At 39.6% G+C, this 21,605-nt stretch overlaps 2 protein-coding genes across 2 annotated transcripts in view; one reads left to right on the top strand and one right to left on the bottom strand.

Moving 5' to 3' along the window:
- The window catches only part of PHLPP1 (PH domain and leucine rich repeat protein phosphatase 1), a 214,966-nt gene that overhangs the window by 44,465 nt on the left and 148,896 nt on the right, over positions 1 to 21,605 (top strand). The window lies entirely within an intron of this gene.
- LOC110577151 (single-stranded DNA-binding protein, mitochondrial) lies at positions 14,449 to 15,099 on the bottom strand. The gene has a single exon (XM_021686400.1). The coding sequence runs from the start codon at positions 14,998 to 15,000 to the stop codon at positions 14,554 to 14,556; it is 447 nt and encodes a 148-aa protein (XP_021542075.1). The 5' UTR covers positions 15,001 to 15,099; the 3' UTR covers positions 14,449 to 14,553.

Below are 21,605 nucleotides of genomic sequence, written 5' to 3'. Positions count from 1 at the left end.
AAAGCTCAAAACAGTTGCCATTAACCTGTAAAATAAAATCACTTTTCACTCCTAGGCCACTTTCTACTCTGAAATTCTGTTGTGTTTGCAACTAAAATGTTTTGAATTTATTCATAAACAGGTTTCTTTGAAAATGCAACAGATTGAGAATGCGTGGAGAGAGATGGGGAGAGTTAGCTATAATGGTTATGTTCTCATTTGTATCTTTGGCTTAAACAACATTTGTCAAAATCTCTTGGACATATGAAATATTTGTTTTAATTTCAAGATCTTACTTGAAATGTAACATACTGGTATTCTTACTTTCTCTTGGCTATGCTTTGTTGGTTAAGATCAGGGACTAATTAAAAAGGACTAATTGTACACTTTGTTGGAAAACCCACAAATGTAGTATATACTGGTTTTGGAGATCACTCTTTTCCACCCTTACGTATGGACCCCACCTGTACTTGTTGGTTATGTGGATCTTTTATGGCTTAAACTATGTATATTTCTATTCCCCCCCCCACCCCCAGACTATTTTTCTTTTAGGGTCTACAAAAAGGATGGGTTGAACTAGTGATTTTCCCCTTTTGGTTTTAAAAGGTAAACCATTTCAGGTACACTGTTCAAAGTGAACAGACTTCAGAATAGTGAAATAATTGGGGAAATCCATAAATCTAATTGTTCAAAAATTTCTCCACCCTTTCTGATGTTTTTACCCTGCCTGGTAATTAGAATTTTAGGTTGTCGTCATTCTAGCCTCCCAAATATCTAAATCTAAATAATGAAATAATGTTATTTTTCCTGTGTTGGAAATTTCAGCTTTATCTTTCTGTTTATGTTTTTGATGTTGCTTCAGACCTATTATGTATATACTTAGATGTCTGTGTTCAGCTATGTCACTGTAATTCTGAAACATTAGAGACTTGTTGAAAATGTGGTAGGAGACTGGGATTGCCCACCACTACCCAAATTAATCTCAACTGGTTCAGAATTGGTGATATTACAGAGTTTCTATAACTCGTGGCTTGACTGACACACTTAAGAGTAGGTTTTGCCTGGACATTAAAGTCATTACTATATAGTTTGTCCTCCTGCCCTCTTTCTCTTTAACTCTTTCTTTCTTTAACTTTGGGACATTGAAAAATTGAGAATGAAACATATTGTTAATAAGTAAGTTCAGCTTAGATGAAACAGATGCAGTGATTGATCTAGCTTTATAGTCTCGTCAGACCTGTACCTCTCTGCCCTTTGGTTTCCATACTTGTCTGTTTTTGTTAGAAATGATAGTAGCACTTCCAGATAGTTGCAGTCTGGCATTTCCAGGGGCTGGATGCTAGTGGTCCACAGATTTATATTGTTTGAGAAGCATTTTAAAAATGAGATTATTTCGGGCGCCCGGGTGGCTCAGTTGGTTAAGCGACTGCCTTCAGCTCAGGTCATGATCCTGGAGTCCCGGGATCGAGTTCCGCATCAGGCTCCCTGCCAAGGGAGCTGCAAGGAATGCTTCTCCCTCTGACCCTCTCCCCTCTCATGCTGTTTCTCACTTTCTCTCTCTCTCTCAAATAAATAAAATCTTTTAAAAAAAATGAAATTAGTTCTAGTGTCTCTCGAAAGGAAACATGAAGTCTGGCAACACCAGGCCCACAGTCCTGCAGGAAGTGAGGCGTAGCTGCCTTCTTCAGATAGTGTACAACTGTTCCCCAGTTACACTGAATTCCCTTCATTTTATATTACTTGCCTGGCCCCAGAGGCATTTTCAACCTGCAGTCCTGCTCTAGATTTCTTGCTACAGGTGCTTCCCCGTTTTTATGGCATTAGATTTTCTATCTTCATTGCTGCTGAGTCTATGCTTACTGTGGCTTGTGAACTCGTGAAGAAAAATGTATGATTTTGGGAGCTGGATATAATTTTACCATTTACTTAGCTGGGTATATTTGGACAAGTTTTACATCATCCCCCCAAGCTTCAGATTCCTGGTGTGAGTAATGGGTATAATCCCCACCCCATGGAGTGTTTGTGGCCCTCAGTGTAATGTTCTCTTACCCTCTTCTGTTTTTCTTCTCCAATTCCACTCTCCTCCAACAGTGTGTTTTGTATTACTTTAATTTTTTTTTTAAGATTTATTTATTTATTTGACAGAGAGAGAGAGAGAGACACACACACAGCAAGAGAGGGAACAGAAGCAGGGTGAGTGGGAGAGGGAGAAGCAGGCTTCCTGCTGAGCAGGGAGCCCAATTCGGGGCTTGATCCCAGGACCCTGGGATCATGACCTGAGCCGAACGCAGATGTTTAACGACTGAGCCACCCAGGCGCCCCTGTATTACTTTAATTTTTTACATTGTAAACTAGGTAACACCATTTAATTCTGTAGGAATCCGGAATTACGGGAAAAGAAGGGTGAATATAAAACAAGGTGGGGGGGGGGCTTTTTGTTTGTTATTAATAGTGGCTTGCTTAGCAAAACTTGATGGAATTAGCACAGTAACATCCCTTGGAATGGGTGTCCCTCTGGCATTTTTAATGAGGACAGGGCTGTAAATGTACGGATTTTAAGTTAAAACTTAAAAAGCAATATAGCATTTCTTTTAACATTCTAAGAAGTATGGTGATTGTTAAATAGTACAGTTTTCAAAGCAAGGTGCTAAAAGAATATGAGAATTGAGAATATGAGGCCATCAACAACATATAAAAAATACAGGCATTTTGCAAATTTGAAATAGGGATACTGAACATTTATTTCTTTAAGCATTTTTTAAAGATTTAGAAAACAGGAAAGTGTCCTAGGCTCTATTCTCATTTATAATCAAATGATCTAAGACCTAATAATTTAATAAAGATCTAATAGTTTTTATTCAGTGTGCGATTACTTAACTGATAGCATTTATTATTTTCATAGCAGTTAATATTGATTTTTAATTCATAAATTATGTGAGATATCAGAGTATTCCTAACTGTCTGGCTAAATAGACACCTGTTTTTGTTCTGGAAGATTAATTATCTGTGCTTCCAAACCTGTGGCTTGACGTATTTTGAATCTAGTCCAACTCACTCATTGACAGTTGAAGAGACAGATTGGATGTTCAGGATCCTGCAAGGAATGATCAGCTCAGTCGGAGCTGTGGCTTGGGTCTTCTCCATTCAATTTACATTTTCTTTAATTCTTCACTAACTTTTAAAAAAACGTGTTTTTCTAGAAATCATTTCTGTTCTCTTGATGTTACATGATTTTCATGCAGATTTATACTTTGAAATTAAATTTTAAAACTTAGAACAGTTCTTCAATTTTGTGACTGGGTTTTATAATTGATCCAAGTAGGATATGCATTGCTCAAAGGAAGTATCTTTGTTGCATATCTATAATCTGTTTTAAAATACTGACTCTATTTCTTACTTTGCCATAATGGTTATGGTAGAGCTGTCTCTGGGAAAGAGTTCTTGGTGTTTTTACTCAGGAAATATAAATTGTAAAATAAGATGATCTAAAACACAGCTGTTACTTTTTAACACTCTTTAATACCACTTTGCAGCTAAATCCACAAAACCTACCAGCCCAGGGTTTCACCTAGCCCACCAATTAAAGTGTCTTTTCAGAAATTTTCCCAGTATTGACTAGGTTACTCCTTTTTTGTTCTCCAACAATTGGTTCAGCCTCCAGGATACGCATGTGCCCGCAAACTGCCTGGGGCAGCACCACCCTGGGTAGACAAAGAGTTGCACTGAAGTGGTTGCAGTAACTTGTCTGCCACCCTCCTCCACGGCTCTGAGCATTCTTTTCTCGCTACAGCTCTGTATGCTTCTGAAGTCATTACAGTGTAGTGGCCTTAGCCGTGCTCTCTGGCCTCCTTTGGAACGCAGGAGGGAGATCCCAGGTGATGGCCATATAGATTGTAAGTGGGGCACTGGGCATCTGCCGTGGCTTCTGGCCTTTGGTTAGGGACACACATCTTGCCCACCAGAAGTCCTGGGCACACCAGCGCTAGCCCCCTCACCCGAGCTCTGTGGCAGAAGGAAGGTGGAGGCTGCCACAGAGCTGCCATTTCTGTCCAGTCCCCTCTTTCACAAGTCTGCAGTCACCCAGGCTGCGGCCCTGAGACCCTGTTGTCTGGTAGCGTGGTGCTTTTCTCTTCTGTGTGTCTTTCCCTACTTGCTTCCTGGACTCTTGATAGCACGCCCCCATTCTCTCTAAATGTGACTTTTCCCAGTGGCATGAAGATGCTTTTCCTACTGAAAAGACCTAGATTCTGTCACTTCAGTCGATAAACATTCAAATAGCCTGAAAACAAAACAATCACTTTCACCCACAGCTACTGTTCTGTCCTCTATCCCTGTTTTTGTTGTTGTTGTTGTTGGTTTGTTTAAAAAAAATTTTTTGTTTTGGGGGGGGGGCGCCTGGGTGGCTTAGTCGTTAAGCGTCTGCCTTCGGCTCAGGTCATGATCCCAGGGTCCTGGGATCGAGTCTCACATCGGGCTCCCTGCTCGGCAGGAAGCCTGCTTCTCCCTCTCCCACTCCCCCTGCTTGTGTTCCTGCTCTCGCTATTCTGTCTGTCAAATAAATAAATAAAATCTTAAAAAAAAATTTTTTTTTAAAGATTTTATTTATTAGCGAGAGAGAGAATGAGAGACAGCATGAGAGGGAGGAGGGTCAGAGGGAGAAGCAGACTCCCCGCTGAGCAGGGAGCCCGATGTGGGACTCGATCCCGGGACTCCGGGATCATGACCTGAGCCGAAGGCAGTCGCTTAACCAACTGAGCCACCCAGGCGCCCTGTTGGTTTGTTTTAAATAAGCAAATCCTTTTAACTCTTTTTTCTTCTCAACTCTCCTATGTTCTCAACCCCATCCAATCTGGGTCCTGCCTCTGCCTTGTTATGGAAGTAATTTTCTTGATCACCAAAATACAGATGGTAATAATACTTAACAACTCATAGCGTTGTTGGGAGGATTAAATGAATTAGTACTTGTAAGCCTCTTGGAACAATGTGCTTGATACATGGTAAGCACTCAGTAGATGTTAGCTTTCATTATTAGTAGTTGTTTGCCATCTCCACGAATGTCTTTGTCCTTTGTCTCTTTTACTTATTGACTGTATTTGACACAGATGATCATCTCATCCTTTTAAAATGCTTTTCCCTTCCCTTGGCTGCTCTGACACTTTACTGTCCTTGTTCTTTCCCAGTGTCATTGACCATTTTCAGCTCCTTCATTAATTTGTTTCATCTGTCCTTTAAATGTAAATATTCCTCAAGGATCTCTCCATCTACGTGTCCTTCCCTCCAGTTGCTGTTTGTGCATTTTGATTAATGCTATTCCATTCTCTCACTCATTCAGGATTGTTACTTTGAAATCATCCAAAATTCTGTTTTCTCCTTCATTTCTTTTCTCCATACTACCCCCAGATCTAGCCTTTTTTCCAGTTCCTGTTGATTGCACCTTGGTCATTTCTTGCATAGCCTAGTCATGTTCATTGCCACTATTCTGTTTTAGGTCTCAGGTCTTTTAACTTTTCCCTCTCCACATCGCTTACCAGAGTTGCTTCCTTTAAAGCTCAGCTCTGATGTCACGCTTAAGTGGTGGTCTCCAAAGAGGTGTGCTTACATCAAAGGTAGTATACAAATAGATACATTTGGATGTGGGAAGAAAATATGAAAACTTGTATTTACACTTAAATTGAGCTTTAGTAATATTTGATGTATATATTGACATTCGTACCTTCATTGGATCTGTAAGTCATTTATTTGGTCATATATCTTGAAACATCCTCAGGGAAGAATGTAAAGTGAGTTAATAGCCCTCCATTGTTTGTTTCATTTCAGCATATTGCAGTTGATTACAGTTATATGTGCCTACTTAAGTAGGTATGTACAGTGTATTACTTAAATTTTTTTTTAAAGATTTTTATTTATTTATTTGACGAGAGAGAGAGCACAAGCAGGCAGAGTAGCAGGGAGAGGGAGAGGGAGAAGCAGACTCCCTGCCGAGCAGGGAGCCCGATGCGGGGCTCGATCCCAGGACCCTGGGATCATGACTGGAGCGGAAGGCAGTTGCTTAACCAACTGAGCCACCCAGGTGCCCCTACTTAATTTTTAATAAGCAAATGCTCTCAAAATGGATAAATGACTTAAAAAATTCCTGCAAAAAAGAAGATTGAAGATAATGTTAATAATGCAAGATGAATAGGTTTTCGATAGAGAGGAAGAATGTTTGAGTCAGAGAGAACAATGTGTAGGAACTCGGGAATGTCATTCTGGATTCTGGGGCAGCTCTAGGTCCCTTTGGTGCTACGTGTTGGGTGAGAACTTTCTTCTGGTTTTGTGTTTGCTTGTATGGGATGGGCATTCATTGGGATAATATTATATTCCTGGCCTCTCTAGGAACCCTCACTTACTCTTCCCCCTACTTTTTCTGGAGTTTGGAAAAAGGAACTGCGCGTGTGTCTAGTTCAGCTCATCATTTCCTACAGAGAGCTTGCATTCTGCCCTGCCCGTTCATGCTGTTTTACAAGGGGCAGGCCTCTGCAGGAAGCCTTTTGGCTGTTGAGCTGCACCTGTGACTGGGTGGGTAAATTGGCTTAATTCTGGGCTGAAATATTAGCAAGACCCCTTGGCTAACTGACCTAAGCTAACTTTTCCAACCTAGGCTTTATTAGTAATAAAGCTGATATGTATATATATATATATATTTTTTTTTTATCTCCATCTGTCTGACTTCCCTCTCTGTTTCTCACTAGTTCTAAACTTGGGAAGGCGGGGGAAGCATCCATCTCTAAAATCAAGTTACTAAGTACTAACTCTGAGAGTTGTTTTATAAGGATAAAAGATACAGAAGGAAGTTTTTGAAAAATAAACTGTCTAAAATGTATAGATATTTATAAATATTCTTTAGAGGGGAAAGTAGAAACAAGCTGGGACCTGTTACTTTTATAATTGACTGCCATCCACAGATTAAATCCTAGCTCCTGCCTGCTACCCCTGCCAAGTCCGTGGATTATGGGAAGTGGTTGTGGGGGTAGGAGGGAGGTGAGTGGAAATAGCAAATGAAAAAGATCTCACTTTGAATATTATCTGGATATCAGGCTCTCAGTTATAGTATTATATCACAGAATCTGGGAATAATGAAATACCAGATCAAGGAAATTAATTTTCCAACAGGAATGGGGAAAGTTAAATAATTTCAAAGGACACCACTTAAAGCAAAGATTGCCTCAGCTTTTCAAAAAATATCACAATGTTAGGGCACCTGGGTGGCTCAGTCAGTTAAGCGTCTGCCTTTGGCTCAGGTCATGATCCCCAGGGTCCTGGGATCGAGCCCCGCATCAGGCTCCCTGCTCAGCGGGAAGCCTGCTTCTCCCTCTGCCCCTATGCCCCACTGGGGCTCTCTCTCTTTCTCTCACTCTCTCTTTCAAATTAAAAAAATAATAAAATCTTTAAAAAAAAATCACAATCTTTAAAAAAAAAAAGTCACAATGCTTTTCTTAATGAGCAGTGGGAAATGTGCTTGCATTAGAATATCAGAGCAAAACCATGATTCCTACTCCCACTTGAGAAAGTCCTAGAATTTGGAAGAATATACTTGTTACTATATAAGACTAGGAAGAAAATCATTTGCAGTTTTCTGTTGGATTTGGTCCTTTCCTCCATATATGACATGATATAGCCTGTACACGGTAAAACCCAATTTAGTTTTTGAGAGTTTTAGGTGAAGTGATTTAATGGTTTGGAGCATGCCTCACCTATGGCCTAGGCATGAAATCCTACGTCATGACTCATGGGAATTGCCGCTGCCACACGGTTTTAGAATCCAGGGACCAAACTCTCTCTGCAAATATATTTAAGTGCATTTCTAAGTAGGTAAGTAGGTAACAGCTGTTTGAATCTGGTGGTAACTTGTGTTTTGGGGTTATGGGAGAGAAGATAGAGTATACTGCTTTTATGTTAGAGAAATTGTGTCCCCCACCTTCCCCCATCTGGTTTAATAGAGTACAATAGTAAAGACCTAATCAGTTCAGGGAGTGGCCCATTTAAATCCAGCCCTCTTTATCCACAGAGTGGCTTGGAATGAAAGATGCTAAAATGCAGTATTTGGCTGGTACTAGTGAACCACATAGAATGTGGAAAAGAGAGTTGATGTGTGGCTCAAGTCATCTTAGGGCTCATGGGAAGGAGATGAGAACCCACTGGTACCTCTGTATCTGGTACAAGGGGTGTTGCTGAGAAGCCCTGTTTTGTAAATTTGTTTGATTTCAATTTTAGGGGAAAAAAAAAAACTAGTGAAGTCTAAAAGTTTGAGAACTGCAATGTAGTAAAGGAGCCACAGCTTGGATGAGAAATTTCAGCTGCTATGATTAAAGAAAAGCAAAAATTACAGAAACAACATTCTCTCCCATTCCTCAAGCCCTAAATCAGTGGGTAGGCACCTTGAGAACCAAAGAGATTGAATACAATGGAGAAGATCCAAAAACGGAACCAGACATGACCTGTGAGGCAGGAAGTACAGCTTGAGCCTCTATTGAAAACAACTCAACAATGATATCATTGGCTGGAGATGGAGAAGACTATTTTATAACTCTCTCGGATAGGAGTTTAATAATTACATTACTCTGTAAGCAACAGAAACAGCACAGCAACAAAAGGCTCTGTAATAACCTCACTGTCTGGGATATAGGCAAAAATAGGAAAAGAGGCAGAAAATTTCTCTGAATATCCCAAATTGATGACATTAAACCTTACGTAGCTCAGATTTCATTATCTTTGAATATGATTCTAAGCTTGGTTATGTGGTTATATTAGAAATATGCAATTGGGAAAGAGGCTGCTATAGGCGTTTGCAGTGACAGTATCAGCATGTATGTGGGTGGGGATGAAAATTATAGGATTACCTAACAATGAGAAAGGAGATAAAAAACTGTAGAAAGCAAATACAAGGACTTAAAAACTCAGAAGCTGTGTTCTAATTAGGATAAAAGCAAGAGTTTATATGCTGTTCTCTGGGAAGAGGTTGTGGTGGAGATAGCGATCTGTTAGTGATGTCTGCTACCCTCATTGATCGTCATGGCTGAATGGGAGATAACCTTTTCAGAGTTTAATATATCATTGTATAAAATGATTGCTAATAATAATAAGGATAATGATAAAGATTGAGTCGTAAAAGAATAACTCCAATGTCTAGAAAACTCTTAAGAACCTGTCATTCACTTAGCATTCTATACACAGTTTCAGAGATGATTATTTAGTTGAAAGAAACATAAGGTAGTCATGTGATTTTAAGTTGAAGATTAAAAATATATTTGGATTTCAGTGGATTGTTGGATATAAATCTTAACTAAAATTTTTAGTATTATGGCATCAAAAGTCTAGATGTAGGAAGAGCTTATGGAGATTTCATGTAATTCCTGGTTTCTGCCAGGCTGTTTTACAGAATTTTGAAGCCTATCATGTTAGAGGTAAAAATTATTGACTAGTTGAAAAAGACAAATTTTGGTTTTGAAATTAGTAGAATAATTAGCAGCGATTGCTGTGGGGGAGGAAGATAAACAACGTGATATTAAACAAACTTTTGTTTAATCATACTAGGATTCAAAAGTATATATTCTGTCTTTCTAAAAATCATCTTTAAACTTTCACAGAAATGTCTTAGAGCTGCTTTATCTTCCATGTTTCTGGAAAAACAGTCCATTCCCATTAACAATCTGGGTTTAATGTCTCCATAAAAATTGTTTTGTGTTTAAAGTCAGTTTACAAATAATTTATAGAACAATGAAGGGATAGTGAGAAATGGCTTTATTAGGATTTATTAAGAATTTAAGGACAGCAAATCCAAATCCAAGGTTTGTATATCCAAAATGGGTAACATTCTCTGAATACAACTGCTCCTCAACTGTTATGCATGAATCTGGAAATATCCATCTTGTAAAATAGTGATTCCAGATTTCAAATATATCTCTAATTGCTTATCATTACTTCTATTTTATTTTATTTTGTTATTTATTTATGAGAGAGAGAGACATAGCAGCTGTGCGAGCGGGGGGAGGGGCAGAGGAAAAGGAAGAGAAAATCCCAAGCAGGCTGCATGCCTAGTGTGGAGCCCAATGTGGGGGTCTATCTCTTGAACCTGAGATCATGACCTGAGCTTAAATTAAGAGTCGGACTCTTAACCAACAGAGCCATCCAGGTGCCCCTACTTCTTGTTCTTCTTGCACTTACATCATCAAATACCATGCTTGAAGAATTTTTTGAAATCTTGGACAACTCGTAGTTTCGTTGAAGAGAACACCATTGTCTTTGCTCTATAAATGCAAAACATTTTTATTCCTAGGTTTGTAAATGTCAATTAGCGTGGTCTGTCTCATGAATATTTTTCATTTCCGTATCATGTATTTCCTTTCAGTCCTCTGTCTTCAACATGTCAACTTGCAATCTACTAATGAACCCTAAGTAAATTTTGACACATAAACATCAAAATAAATGAATGAATACTTTTACAAGCCCTTTTAGCACAGTGCTCTGGTCCACATTCTTGTTGCAAAATATGATAGCTCTTCCTGTTGAATGACTTAATGGGTGAGAATGCCATACTTTTTGTACTTAGAAATATATTGTTCTTGAATTAGAGAAAAATCCATCTACACTATCTTCATTTGAAGACTGAATCTGAGATTTTATTTACATGGTTAATTTCATCATCGTCACTAGACTCTGGAGTGCTGTCATCTGTCTCTGCACTCATCTTCTGATTTGTCTAATTGTGACGTGTCTTTGTCATTTTTATCCTCTTTGCCATTATGGGCAGACAGTAACAATTTCTGAATTCTCAGCTGTGTACAGTGAAAGCTAAAAGCAGATGACCAAGTTAGTATCTTCAGTCTAAAACTTTTTTTTTTTTTAAGATTTTATTTATTCATTCGAGACAGAGATAGAGCATGAGCAGTGGGGAAGAGGCAGAAGGAGAAGCAGGCTCCCCACTGAGCCAGGAGCCAGACTCGGGGCTCGATCCCAGGACCCTGGGATCATGACCTGAGCCGAAGGCAGACACTTAACCATCTGAGCCACCCAGGTGCCCCTCAGTCTAAAACTTTCTTGAGGGGCACCTGGTGCCTCGGTTGGGCGACTGCCTTTGGCTCAGGTCATGATCCTGGAGTCCCAGGATCGAGTCACGCATCTAGCTCCCTGCTCATCAGGGAGTCTGCTTCTCCCTCTGACCCTCCCCCCTCTTATGTGCTCTCTCTCTCTCTCTCTCATTCTCTCTCTCTCTCAAATAAAGCAAGCCTTTTTTTTTTTAAGGAATTTTTTATTTATTCATTTGAGACAGAGAGCTACAGATCGAGAGAGAGAGCAGGAGCAGTAGGGAGAGGCAGAGGGAGAAGCAGACTCCCTGCTGAGCAGGGAGCCTGATGTGGGGCTCAATCCCAGGACCCTGGGATCATGACCTGAGCCGAAGGCAGACGCTTAACCATCTGAGCCACCTAGGCGCCCCATAAATAAAATCTTTAAAAAAAATTATAAAAAAAATAACTTTGTTGAAAGATCATGTCATGCTTTGGGCAGTACAATAAGAAAACTGAAGGATGATACAATTGTAGCAATGTATTTCATTATTAAACCATCCTTCTCTAGGTGATCCTACCATTCTTCAGTTTGCTTATTTCTTTTTTTCTTTTAAAGCAAAGTTGGGAATAATTGTTTAGTAATAATGAAATAACCTTAGGGTAATTTGTAAGGGTGGAACATCTTGCAAATAGCAAACTGTTTCGAGACACAGGAAAAATAAGATCACTAAGATCCCATAATGTATCTTATATTTATAAAATGGTCCACTGGACTCATCTGGTAATTGCAAGATAAAATGAATTTTATACTGTCTTTAAAAAGAATAGGTAGATTTTCTCTGTTATTGGAAGACCTCTAGGAGAGAATACATCGTGAAATACAATCCTTACAAATAGAACTGCTTGGAAAAAGAAACTCAAAAACTAAATTGGGTACAGTGGACCTTGATGATTTGATGAGGGCAACTGGAGATGGTAGACAATATGATGTTTTATGGAAGCAAAAGAGAAGGGATGGATGCCAGGAAAACATGAGGGAGAAAGGCCTGGATTTGGTCACACTGGCAACCTTGGGCTGCTAGAGTTGGAGAGTATCCTTTCAGCTTTAGTTTCTGTGGTAGTGCTGTATTGGATCTACTCTAAGATGTTACACCCCACCTTTTTTTTTTTTTTTAATGTTTCATAGATTTTGGTTGCTGGAAGACTTCCAGAAATATAATCGGACATTTGTGTTAGCCAGTCCAAGTCTCAGTTAGGTATATGGGACATTCTCAAAGCCCTTCAAGACTTGTAAGTGCAGCTTGGAGCTGTTGTACATCAGTGAATTATTTTTTTGGTGCTTCTTGTGGGCCTTGTTTAGTTTGCCTTTATTGTCTCTCTCTGGTAAAGTAGTAAATTTCAGAGACTGGTGTTGGTAAGAACTTTGGCTGTATGTAAAGTTTCCTTGTCATTAGTTTGTGTGTCTTCTTTATGTATACTTTGTCACCACAAGGTGCCACATTTTGGGAAGGACTATTAAAAAAAAATTATTTTGGGGGGGGTGGGGCCTGGGTAGCTTAGTCAGTTAAGCATCTGCCTTTGGCTCAGGCCCTGATCTCAGGGTCCTGGGATCAAGTCCAACATTGGGGTCCCTGCTCAGTGGGGAGTCTGCTTCTCCCTCTCCCTCTGCTCCTCCCCCCTACCCCCCACCCCCCACTCATGCTCTCTCTCTCTCAAATAAAATCTTTAAAAAAATTTTTTTGGGGGGGCATGGGTATTCTATCTGTTCTAAGCCAAAATTTAGAATATTTTAGAGGAAGCTCAAAGAAATGAAAAAACAGTGCTGCTATGAATTTGGTAGAAAATATCACAACCTTCTTGTGACCTATGCCTTAATTCATTGGCTCATTCTGCCTATTTCCGAAATCTGATTAGCTGAGCTAGATTCAAGGCTATGTAAGATGGGGTCCTAGACAGGCTTTTTCCTCTTCCTACATATTATTCACTCCAGCTGAATCAAATAAGTCTTTCCTAAGATATTTCACATTGTTAGGCACATAGCTTGGCATGGGGAACTGCAAGGGGATTGGAGTCAGATCAACTTCATTTTGAGCCTTAGTCAAGATTTTTGACCTTAAGAAAGTCACTTGACTTCTCTGAGCCTCTCATGCTTCATCTACAAATGTTGCTAAGTTGTGATATTTATTTAGTTAGTTAATTTAGAGAGAGAGAGGCAGCCGGAAAGGGAGCGAAATCTTTGAGGAGACTCCCCACTGAGCACAGAGCCTGATGTGGGGCTAGATCCCAGGACCCTGAGGTCATGACCTCAGCTGAAATCAAGAGTCGGCCCCTTAACCAACTGAGCCGCCCAGGTGCCCCCAAAGTTACGATATTTAAATGCCATGATAAATGTGAAAGCGTTTGACCTAGACGTCACTTAGTAAATCATCTCTTCCCTGAGCTAATATCGTAATGATCCTTGCCCCTTCTTAAAAGAGGCAACACACACACACACAGTAAATTTGAAAGTTGTCTTGAGAATTTGTAGTACCTGTTGAGATGATTATTTAAGGTATAGTTCCACCTGTGTTCTTGATCTACCATTTAGAAACCTTGCCCCTCTCATTTGTTATCACTAATCCCACCTACATTGTGGGCTAATTCTCTTGGGCTATAAAAGCATTCGTGTTTCTTTTCTATGTTTAAGCAAAACAAAATAATATGTCAAGTCAAATGAATAGCAAAAGCAAAATTCAAGCAAACAAAATACCTTCTTCTAAAACCAACTCCTAAAGCTGCATTCAGCTCAGATTTATCTTTGGAAGCCTAAACTCATTGGTTTTCGTGGCATTACCACAGAACGTCCCAGCAGAACCATATCTGAACATGATTAAAGCAAAATCTACTTCAGCATGTGCCTCTTGTATTCTTGATCTGAGTTAGTGGCACTATTATTCACCCAGTTGCCCATGGTAGTACGTATAATTTATTGAGGTATGATTTATGTACAGTAAACTATACCCATTTAAAGTATGTAATTTGATCAATTTTGACATCTGTTCACCTGCAAAACCACCACCCTAGTCAAGATATGAAATATTGCCATCAGCCTGAAAAGTTTTCTCATACCGCTTTGCAATCAATTCATCCTTCCCCTGTCTTTGGCCCTAGGGAACCAGTGATCTACTTTAGTCACTATAAATTAGTTTGCATTTTCTGTAATTGTGTATAAATGGATTCATATCTGTGTCAGGGTTCCCTGAAAAAGAAAACTAATAGGATGGATATATAGATATTGATGCTATATATATCTATATATACAGAAAAAGATTTATTTTAAGGGATTGGCTCACATGATTGTAAGGGCTCACAAGTCCAAAATATTCAGGGCAGGCCAGCAGACTGGAAACTAATGGAAGAGTTGCTGTTACAGTCTTTTTTTTTTTTATATAAAAGAATATTTTAATTCTTGTCCTTAGGAACTATAAAGACTATACATGATTTGGAAATGAGACTGTACCAAACAATGGCCAAAGGAGAATCGTCCATTCTACGCCTTCTCTTTGGTCTGGTCACTCAGAAATATAATGTTATCAGCTATGATTGTTGTTGCTTGCCGCCTCACGTTATTTTTATCTGTGTATTCACCATAGTCTACTTTCCCTTCTACATAAATTCGGGACCCCTTTTTCACATACTGATATGCCACATCTCTGAGGCCTGGGCGGAATACTGATATTCTGTGCCATGTTGTCTTTTGACTGACATCACCCATCTGGTAGGCTTCACTCTCCCCGGACCGCCACATCTCATTCGTCGCTAGAGAAAATATCGTGACTGGGTTTTTCCCTTCCACCTGTCTCATGACAGGGTCCTGACCCACTCGCCCAAGCAGCTGCACACGGTTCAGAGATCTTTCAAGAACCAAGCTGCTAGCTATTTCAGACTCACGTCTTACAAACTGGTGAAATACCTGTAATACAGGTCTTCGAAACATGGCTTCTATTTGGTTTTCCTACAAACTAGTCTCTGGTCTTCCCACCTAGCGAAGAACTCCTGGCTCCCTCCCTCCCGCCCCGGACGCTGTAGCCGGTTCAGCTTCTCGCTAGGCGAGCACTTCCGGATACAGAGAGGACCTGCTGTTACAGTCTTGAGTGTGAAGTCTGTGAGGCAGGCCAGCAGGCTGGAAATTCAGACAGGAGTTGGTATTACAGTCTTGAGTCCAAAATCTGTAAGGCAGGCTGGAGATTTGGGCAGGGTGTCTAAAGTATGGTCTTGAGACACGATTCCTTCTTCTCTGGGAAACCTCAGTTTTTGTTCTGATGGCCTTCAGCTCCCCGTAATTGGGTATCATGTGTTGTAAATTTCTTCTTTGGAAAGGACTTGTTTTTTCTTCTCCTAAATAGGTAAGGACTCTTCTAAACTTTTTTTTTTTTGTCTGTGTTCAAGCCTTCATTGTCTTTGTATTTCACATTGAAATATTTTTCTCATTGATGTCCTATGCATGGTGTCTTCCTTCTCCAATCCGTTTCTGTAGTGCCACAAGTTGTTATTCTAAACCTCAATTTGTTCATGGTACTCCCTGCTGAAATAACTCCCTCAGTAACTTTTCATTTCCCCCAAATTGCCTAAGTCTACGTGATGACTTCTGATGGAATGGCCATGTTATAGAATGTAGCTTGGGGAGAGAGCAAATCAGCCAGTTTTCTATGTAAAGGAATGATCCCAAACTTAGAGGATTTAGACATGATAACATTCTGTTGTCATTATTTCTTTTATTAGCCTGACCTGTTTAAAAAAATTGTTTTTTATTTAGTTCTTTTTTAAGTAGGCGAGCCCAACTCGAAGCTTGAACTGATGACCCTGAGATCAAGAGTTGGACACTTAACCTGACTGAGCTACCCACGTGCCCCTAACCTGAACTCTTTTAAATGCATTGCTTTTAATATTCTTCCTAGTTCCTAACACAGACCATTGTGACATAGGAAGTTTTTGTACCTGTTTTTTTTGTTTTGTTGTTTTTTCCCTTAGGAATTAAAAAGGCAGTAATGGAAATCACTGACTTGAAGAGAAAACCAGGCAGCCAATAATTTTTGAATGCTATATTTTAAAAAAATCTTTCAGTTTTATAAGTAGGGGGCCTCATTTTTTTTTTTTTAAAGATTTATTTATTCATTTTAGAGACAGAGAGAGTGTGAGCAGGGGGAGGGACAGTGGGAGAGGGAGAGAATCTCATCGCTCCCCCTGCTGAGCCTGCAGCCATGCAGGGCTAGATCCCAGGACCCTGAGATCATGACCTGAGCTGAAATCAAGAGTTGGCCGTGTAACCGATGGAGCCACCCAGGCGCCCCTGTAGAGGGTCTAAATAATCTGGAAGACTAAATATAGCCTTCAGTTTAATTAGGAAGTAACTTTTGTTGAATTGGCCGTGGAAGATGTGTTGAAGAGAATAAGAACATCGCTGATCGTTATTCTGAATTTTCTTTGACATGTTGTATACCATAGCTGTTCTATCGGGGCCTTGCTGTTTTGGTTTGAGACAGGTTTCTAAGCAGCAAGATGACATATTTTTAGAAATGTAGAAGCATGTGTTCAAACTGAGTTTGTTCTTTGGATGATTTATTTTTTAATGTAGGTAGCATTAGCGTTCTAACAGGCCTCTCATAAGAACTATTTTATGACTGCTAAACTAGATCGCACACAAACTAAGTATCCAGGAGATAAGAGTAATTTAACCTGGAGAGTAACTGGGAGTCACTGTGTGTTAGTGTATTGATTTTAATGTTTACAGCTTGGTGATATGGTGTAGATTTCGAGTCGTTCCTTAATACGTTTGCTCAAATTATGCTTTGGAGATATTTTAAATTCAACCTTCTGCTTCCTTTGGTCCCATGAGGTTAGCTGTGGGCTTGTACATCTTTACCTCCAGGAATGAGAGTTGTGGGGGGTGATAAACTCAAAGGCGCCTTTAGAATTTGTAATGATTCTGTTGTATTCATTAAGTAATCTGATCCTGTTGTGCTCCTATTAAAAACCTTCTAAGGGTTTCCCATTGCATTTAGAATGAAATGCAAACACCCTTTCAGGCCTACAAGCTCCTGTCCCTCTTCCCCATACTAGCCTGGCTTCAGCTGCCCTGCCCGCTGAGCGTGCAAGTTCGTCCCCTCCTCCAGCCTTTGTACTTGCAGTCACCTCTTCCTGTAATCCTCTTCCTTCAGACCTTTAGGTGCCTTTTTCAGCTCTCAGATCAAATGTCATCTCCTCAGAGAGGTCCTTGCCAGTGTTTCCTTCTCCCCAGTCACCCTGTTCAATTACACTCTTTTTATTGTCTTCATAGTACTCGTTGCCATCCCTCTCACTGGTCAGTAATTCTCATAAGAGTCTGTGCCTTGCTGTTTAGTTCCATTTGCTGCTGCATCCCCATGCATGGAGAGGCATAGTGGATACTTTGTAAGCATTCAGAGGGATGAATGTTCCTTATAATTATCCTCACTGAAATAAAGTGACTAGTTAAAAACAATATGTGACTAATTCATATGATTGTCTGTTTAAATTACTCAGTAATAGATTCATCTTTTCATTACATAGTACAGAATTCAATTATGGTTAGAAGCAGACCCTGTCTCTTGTGGCTGGGGCTGGTATGCAGATATAAGATCCTATCTTTTATTCAATTTGTCAGGTCATGATTTCTATCAATTCTTTAAAAGAGATAGCTGAATAATAATTTCCTTTTTTAAAGTTTTAAGTTTATATTTTAGAGGCTTTTTGGAAATTCCTGGAACGTCATTAATTCATGTGCCCCGTTTTGTTTTGTTGTTGTTGTTTTATTAAATCATGACTGAGGCAGGGTGGTGGATTGAGAAGATTCTGGACTGGAGGTCAGGAGGTCTAGTTTAGTTCTGCCAGTAGCCAATTCTCCACATGAGTCTTTTGGCCCTCAGTTCCCTAGTTTATAAAATAATAGGGTTGGATAAAATGATCTTAAATGTTTGTTCTCTTTTGGGGCGCCTGGCTGGCTCAGTCAGTAGAGCATGAGACTCTTGATCTCGGGGTCGTGAGTTCAAACCCCATATTGGGTGTAGAGCTTACTTAAAAAAAAAAAAGCCTGTCCTCTTTTAACAATGTATAATTTATGTAATTCCAGGCATGAATCAGTTATTTTTTCACTTTGGGGAATTTTTTAAGTTGTATGGATGTGTGATATATATGATAGTTGTCAAGATATTATTACACTCTTGCAAGAATGGAAAGTCAAATTTGTCTAATTTAGTAGAACATTAAAACATCTGAAAGATTCAGAAGTGCTCTGGTTTATTTCACTTTTTTTTTTTTTTTTTTTGGCAGCAGCTCTGGTGAGAAATACCATACGTGATTTATTGGAGCTATTGATTTTAAAAGTGACAGTATTTAAATGTATAATAAAGGTTTGTCTTTAGGATGCTAATTTTGGCCTTATCACTGTTTAAAGGATCCCAGTATTTTTCTTCTTTAATCATTTGATAAAGCATAACGTGTCCTACTTCAGCACATCAGTTTTACTTTAAAGTTCATATAATTCATCATTGGCATTAGATACATAACAGTTTTAAGAAATACTGTAGAATAGCGTATGTTCTATTCTATATGCTTTAGTTCACTAGTCCTCAGACTTTAGCATGGGCATCATAATTAAACAGAGATTGCTGCCCCATCCCAAGTTTCTGATTCAGTAGGTCTAGGATGGGGACTGAGGACTTGCCTTTCTAACAAGTTCCCAGGTGATGCTAATGCTGCTGGTCCAAGACTCACACTTGAAAACCCTTGCTGTACTTTGTCAAGTTCTTCGTTTGCACTCACTGGCAACATCTTGATGCAGAGGAGTCCAGGTTCCTCCTTGTTGTATAGTGATGCATCTCAACAGTACCAGGCCCCTTTCCCTCTTTACCTTGTAGTCCTTTGATTCCCTGATATTACATGATATCTCAGATCCTCTCCAGTCTCCTGGTAAGTGTGATACATAAGAAATGGTTAAATGCAGCTGGAACCCTTAACAATAGCATGCTGCTGGTCACTTAACCTTTTGGAGTGTGTGTTTAAATGGGAAAACATGCATTTAGAGGTGATGGGCAATTTACTCTTGTCAGTTTGACAACACTGGCTTTGGAATCAAATACTCTGGCTCAGAGATTAGCTCTGCCACTTATTGGCTATTTAAGTTTGTGAAAATTATATAACTTTTCTGAATCTTAGTTTCCTCATTTCTAAAACAGGATTGATAATATCTGCCTTATAGGATTTTCATAAGGACTTAATTAAATTAGATAAGGCGTATAAAATACTTCATAGGTACTTGGTAATTTGGTGGTCTTACAAAAGGTCACATGTCAGTGTAAATGATCATAACTCCCATGTAGTTTTGGATAGTGTCTGTTACTCTCATAGCTATTCACGTCTTACCTTAATGTGTGTTGCTCACCCAACCTGCTTGCAGGAGTAGCCATGGGCAGTAGACGTTTAGCTGTCTACTGTGTTTGCACAGATCCCACTTCTCTTACTTGTTTGGAAATGCTGTGTCTTGTTCCTGTCTAACCTGACTCTATATCCCTGGGCACTTAACTCTGGTTTGTGGTGCCCATATCACGTCCTTCCTGCTCTGTGGACCTGTTGCAGCCTGTTTCTCAGACTGGGATCCTCCCTGTGTTCCAGGATGGTTTTTATGCTCCTCTTTCTGGCTGTATATGAAATACCTACACCAGTGTGTTTAGAGGCGTGTAGCTCCACCCCCTACCTGGAATGGGGTGTGTTTGTTTTTTTGTCATGAAAGTAACCGCTCTTTAAATATATGTGTGATTTTATTTTTTATTTTTTATTTTTAGATTTATTTATTTATTTGAGAGAGCGAGAATGAGAGAGAGCGAGAGAGAGAGAGTACATGAGAGGGGGGAGGGTCAGAGGGAGAAGCAGACTCCCTGCCGAGCAGGGAGCCTGCTTCTCCCTCTGACCCTCCCGACCCTCCCCCCTCTCATGTGCTCTCTCTCTCAGTCTCTCTCTCTCAAATAAATAAATAAAATCTTAAAAAAAAAAAAGTACCTATATTCACCAGATTCTAGTTAGCTTAGAATATATTGGGGAATTTTCAACTGTGAATTCTGTTGATTGGGATGGAGATCCCCTAAGACACTGTTTTAGCCTCTAACAATGACTTGTGAGAAAGTGCCAGTTTGTCCCATCACAGATGATGCTTGGTGGCAGTGTTGGGGGTTCAATGACTCTTCATTGTTGTTTTACATTCTGTTTTTGGACATGATCATGAATTGTCTGTTGCCCTAAGGTCTATTGTAGTGATGTATTTTCAGCCCTATTTATGATTTCATGCTTTTCAGCAACAGAGGAGATTTGTCTTTGTTACATATTTACACAAACACTTTGCTTCCTACTTCCTTTTCGGTGAACCAATGTTCATCTGGCTCAGTTGGGGTGGGGGTGGGGGTTGAGCAAATATAGGAGTCTGACGGAGCAGTTGTCTCCTAAGTGTGATTTTTCCTTGCGTTTGTGAGCACCTGGCAAGCCGAGTGCACTGGACCAAGTAGAACTCACGGAGAGAGAACAGAAGCATCAGATACAGACTACCATTTATGGAATTATGAAAAATAGATGTGTGGAACACGATGTAGTAGTTTTACTTGATTGAATTAGAGTGTTTGAATATTGGGAGACTAATTCAGGATTGGCACACAATATTATCACCTAAAAAGTTATTATTTAGTATGAAGCATTGAATAATACATAATGGATCTCTCTCTGCCATTTATATATTCTTGCTTAAAGCTATTTTACTATAGTGCAGGCATATATACAAATTCAATTTCAGTGAATTCAGCTACATGCACTCCATCATTTGTATAAGCTGTAAATGTGTATATGTCAAAGAATTTATAAATGAAGAAATTTATAAGGATAATTTCAATGTGATTTAAAAAATTTTTTTTAAAATATTTTATTTATTTCACAGAGAGATAGCGAGAGCAGGAACACAAGCAGGGGGAGTGGGAGAGGGAGAAGCAGGCTTCCCACTGAGCAGGGAGCCCGATGTGGGGCTCGATCCCAGGACCCTGAGATCGTGACCCGAGCCGAAGGCAGACGCCCAACGACTGAGCCACCCAGGCGCCCCAATTTCAATGTGATTTTTGTCCTGTTCTTTACTAATTTTATTATCTATTCCTAAGTAAGATACAGCTAAGAGTAGGAGAAGAAACAGGGATGAGGACTTTTAGTCTTGTTGAAGGTGGTGTAGCAAAGGGCAACGTAATCATTTTTGACAAATTAAGATCAGATGTTTTTGGGGTGAAGCGCTGTTTGTTTTCTGTACTTCCAGTGGTCTGCTTTTTGGCATCTGTTTGTGCTGGAGTGAAATGAATTTATTTGCTTTTAAAATGTTTTGAACGCTTACCATTTGGGTTCATTTCAGCTCTCATAAGCAAATAGCTTTGGTGAAAGTTTATGAGACTCTCTTACGTAGGTTGGGGACCAGTGAAACGTCATTCTTGTCAGAAGATGGAATGGTATGGAAATGGTACCCACCAATGGTACTCATGCTAAAATGTGATAACTTAGAGCATG

This window comes from Neomonachus schauinslandi, chromosome 14, assembly GCF_002201575.2.
Source record: "Neomonachus schauinslandi chromosome 14, ASM220157v2, whole genome shotgun sequence".
Lineage (NCBI taxonomy): Eukaryota > Metazoa > Chordata > Mammalia > Carnivora > Phocidae > Neomonachus > Neomonachus schauinslandi.
This window is presented reverse-complemented; position numbering and strand designations above follow the sequence as displayed.

Bases quoted from the DNA above. Each gene is read 5' to 3' on its own strand.
- LOC110577151 (XM_021686400.1), bottom strand. From the start codon at position 15,000: ATGTTTCGAAGACCTGTATTACAGGTATTTCACCAGTTTGTAAGACGT.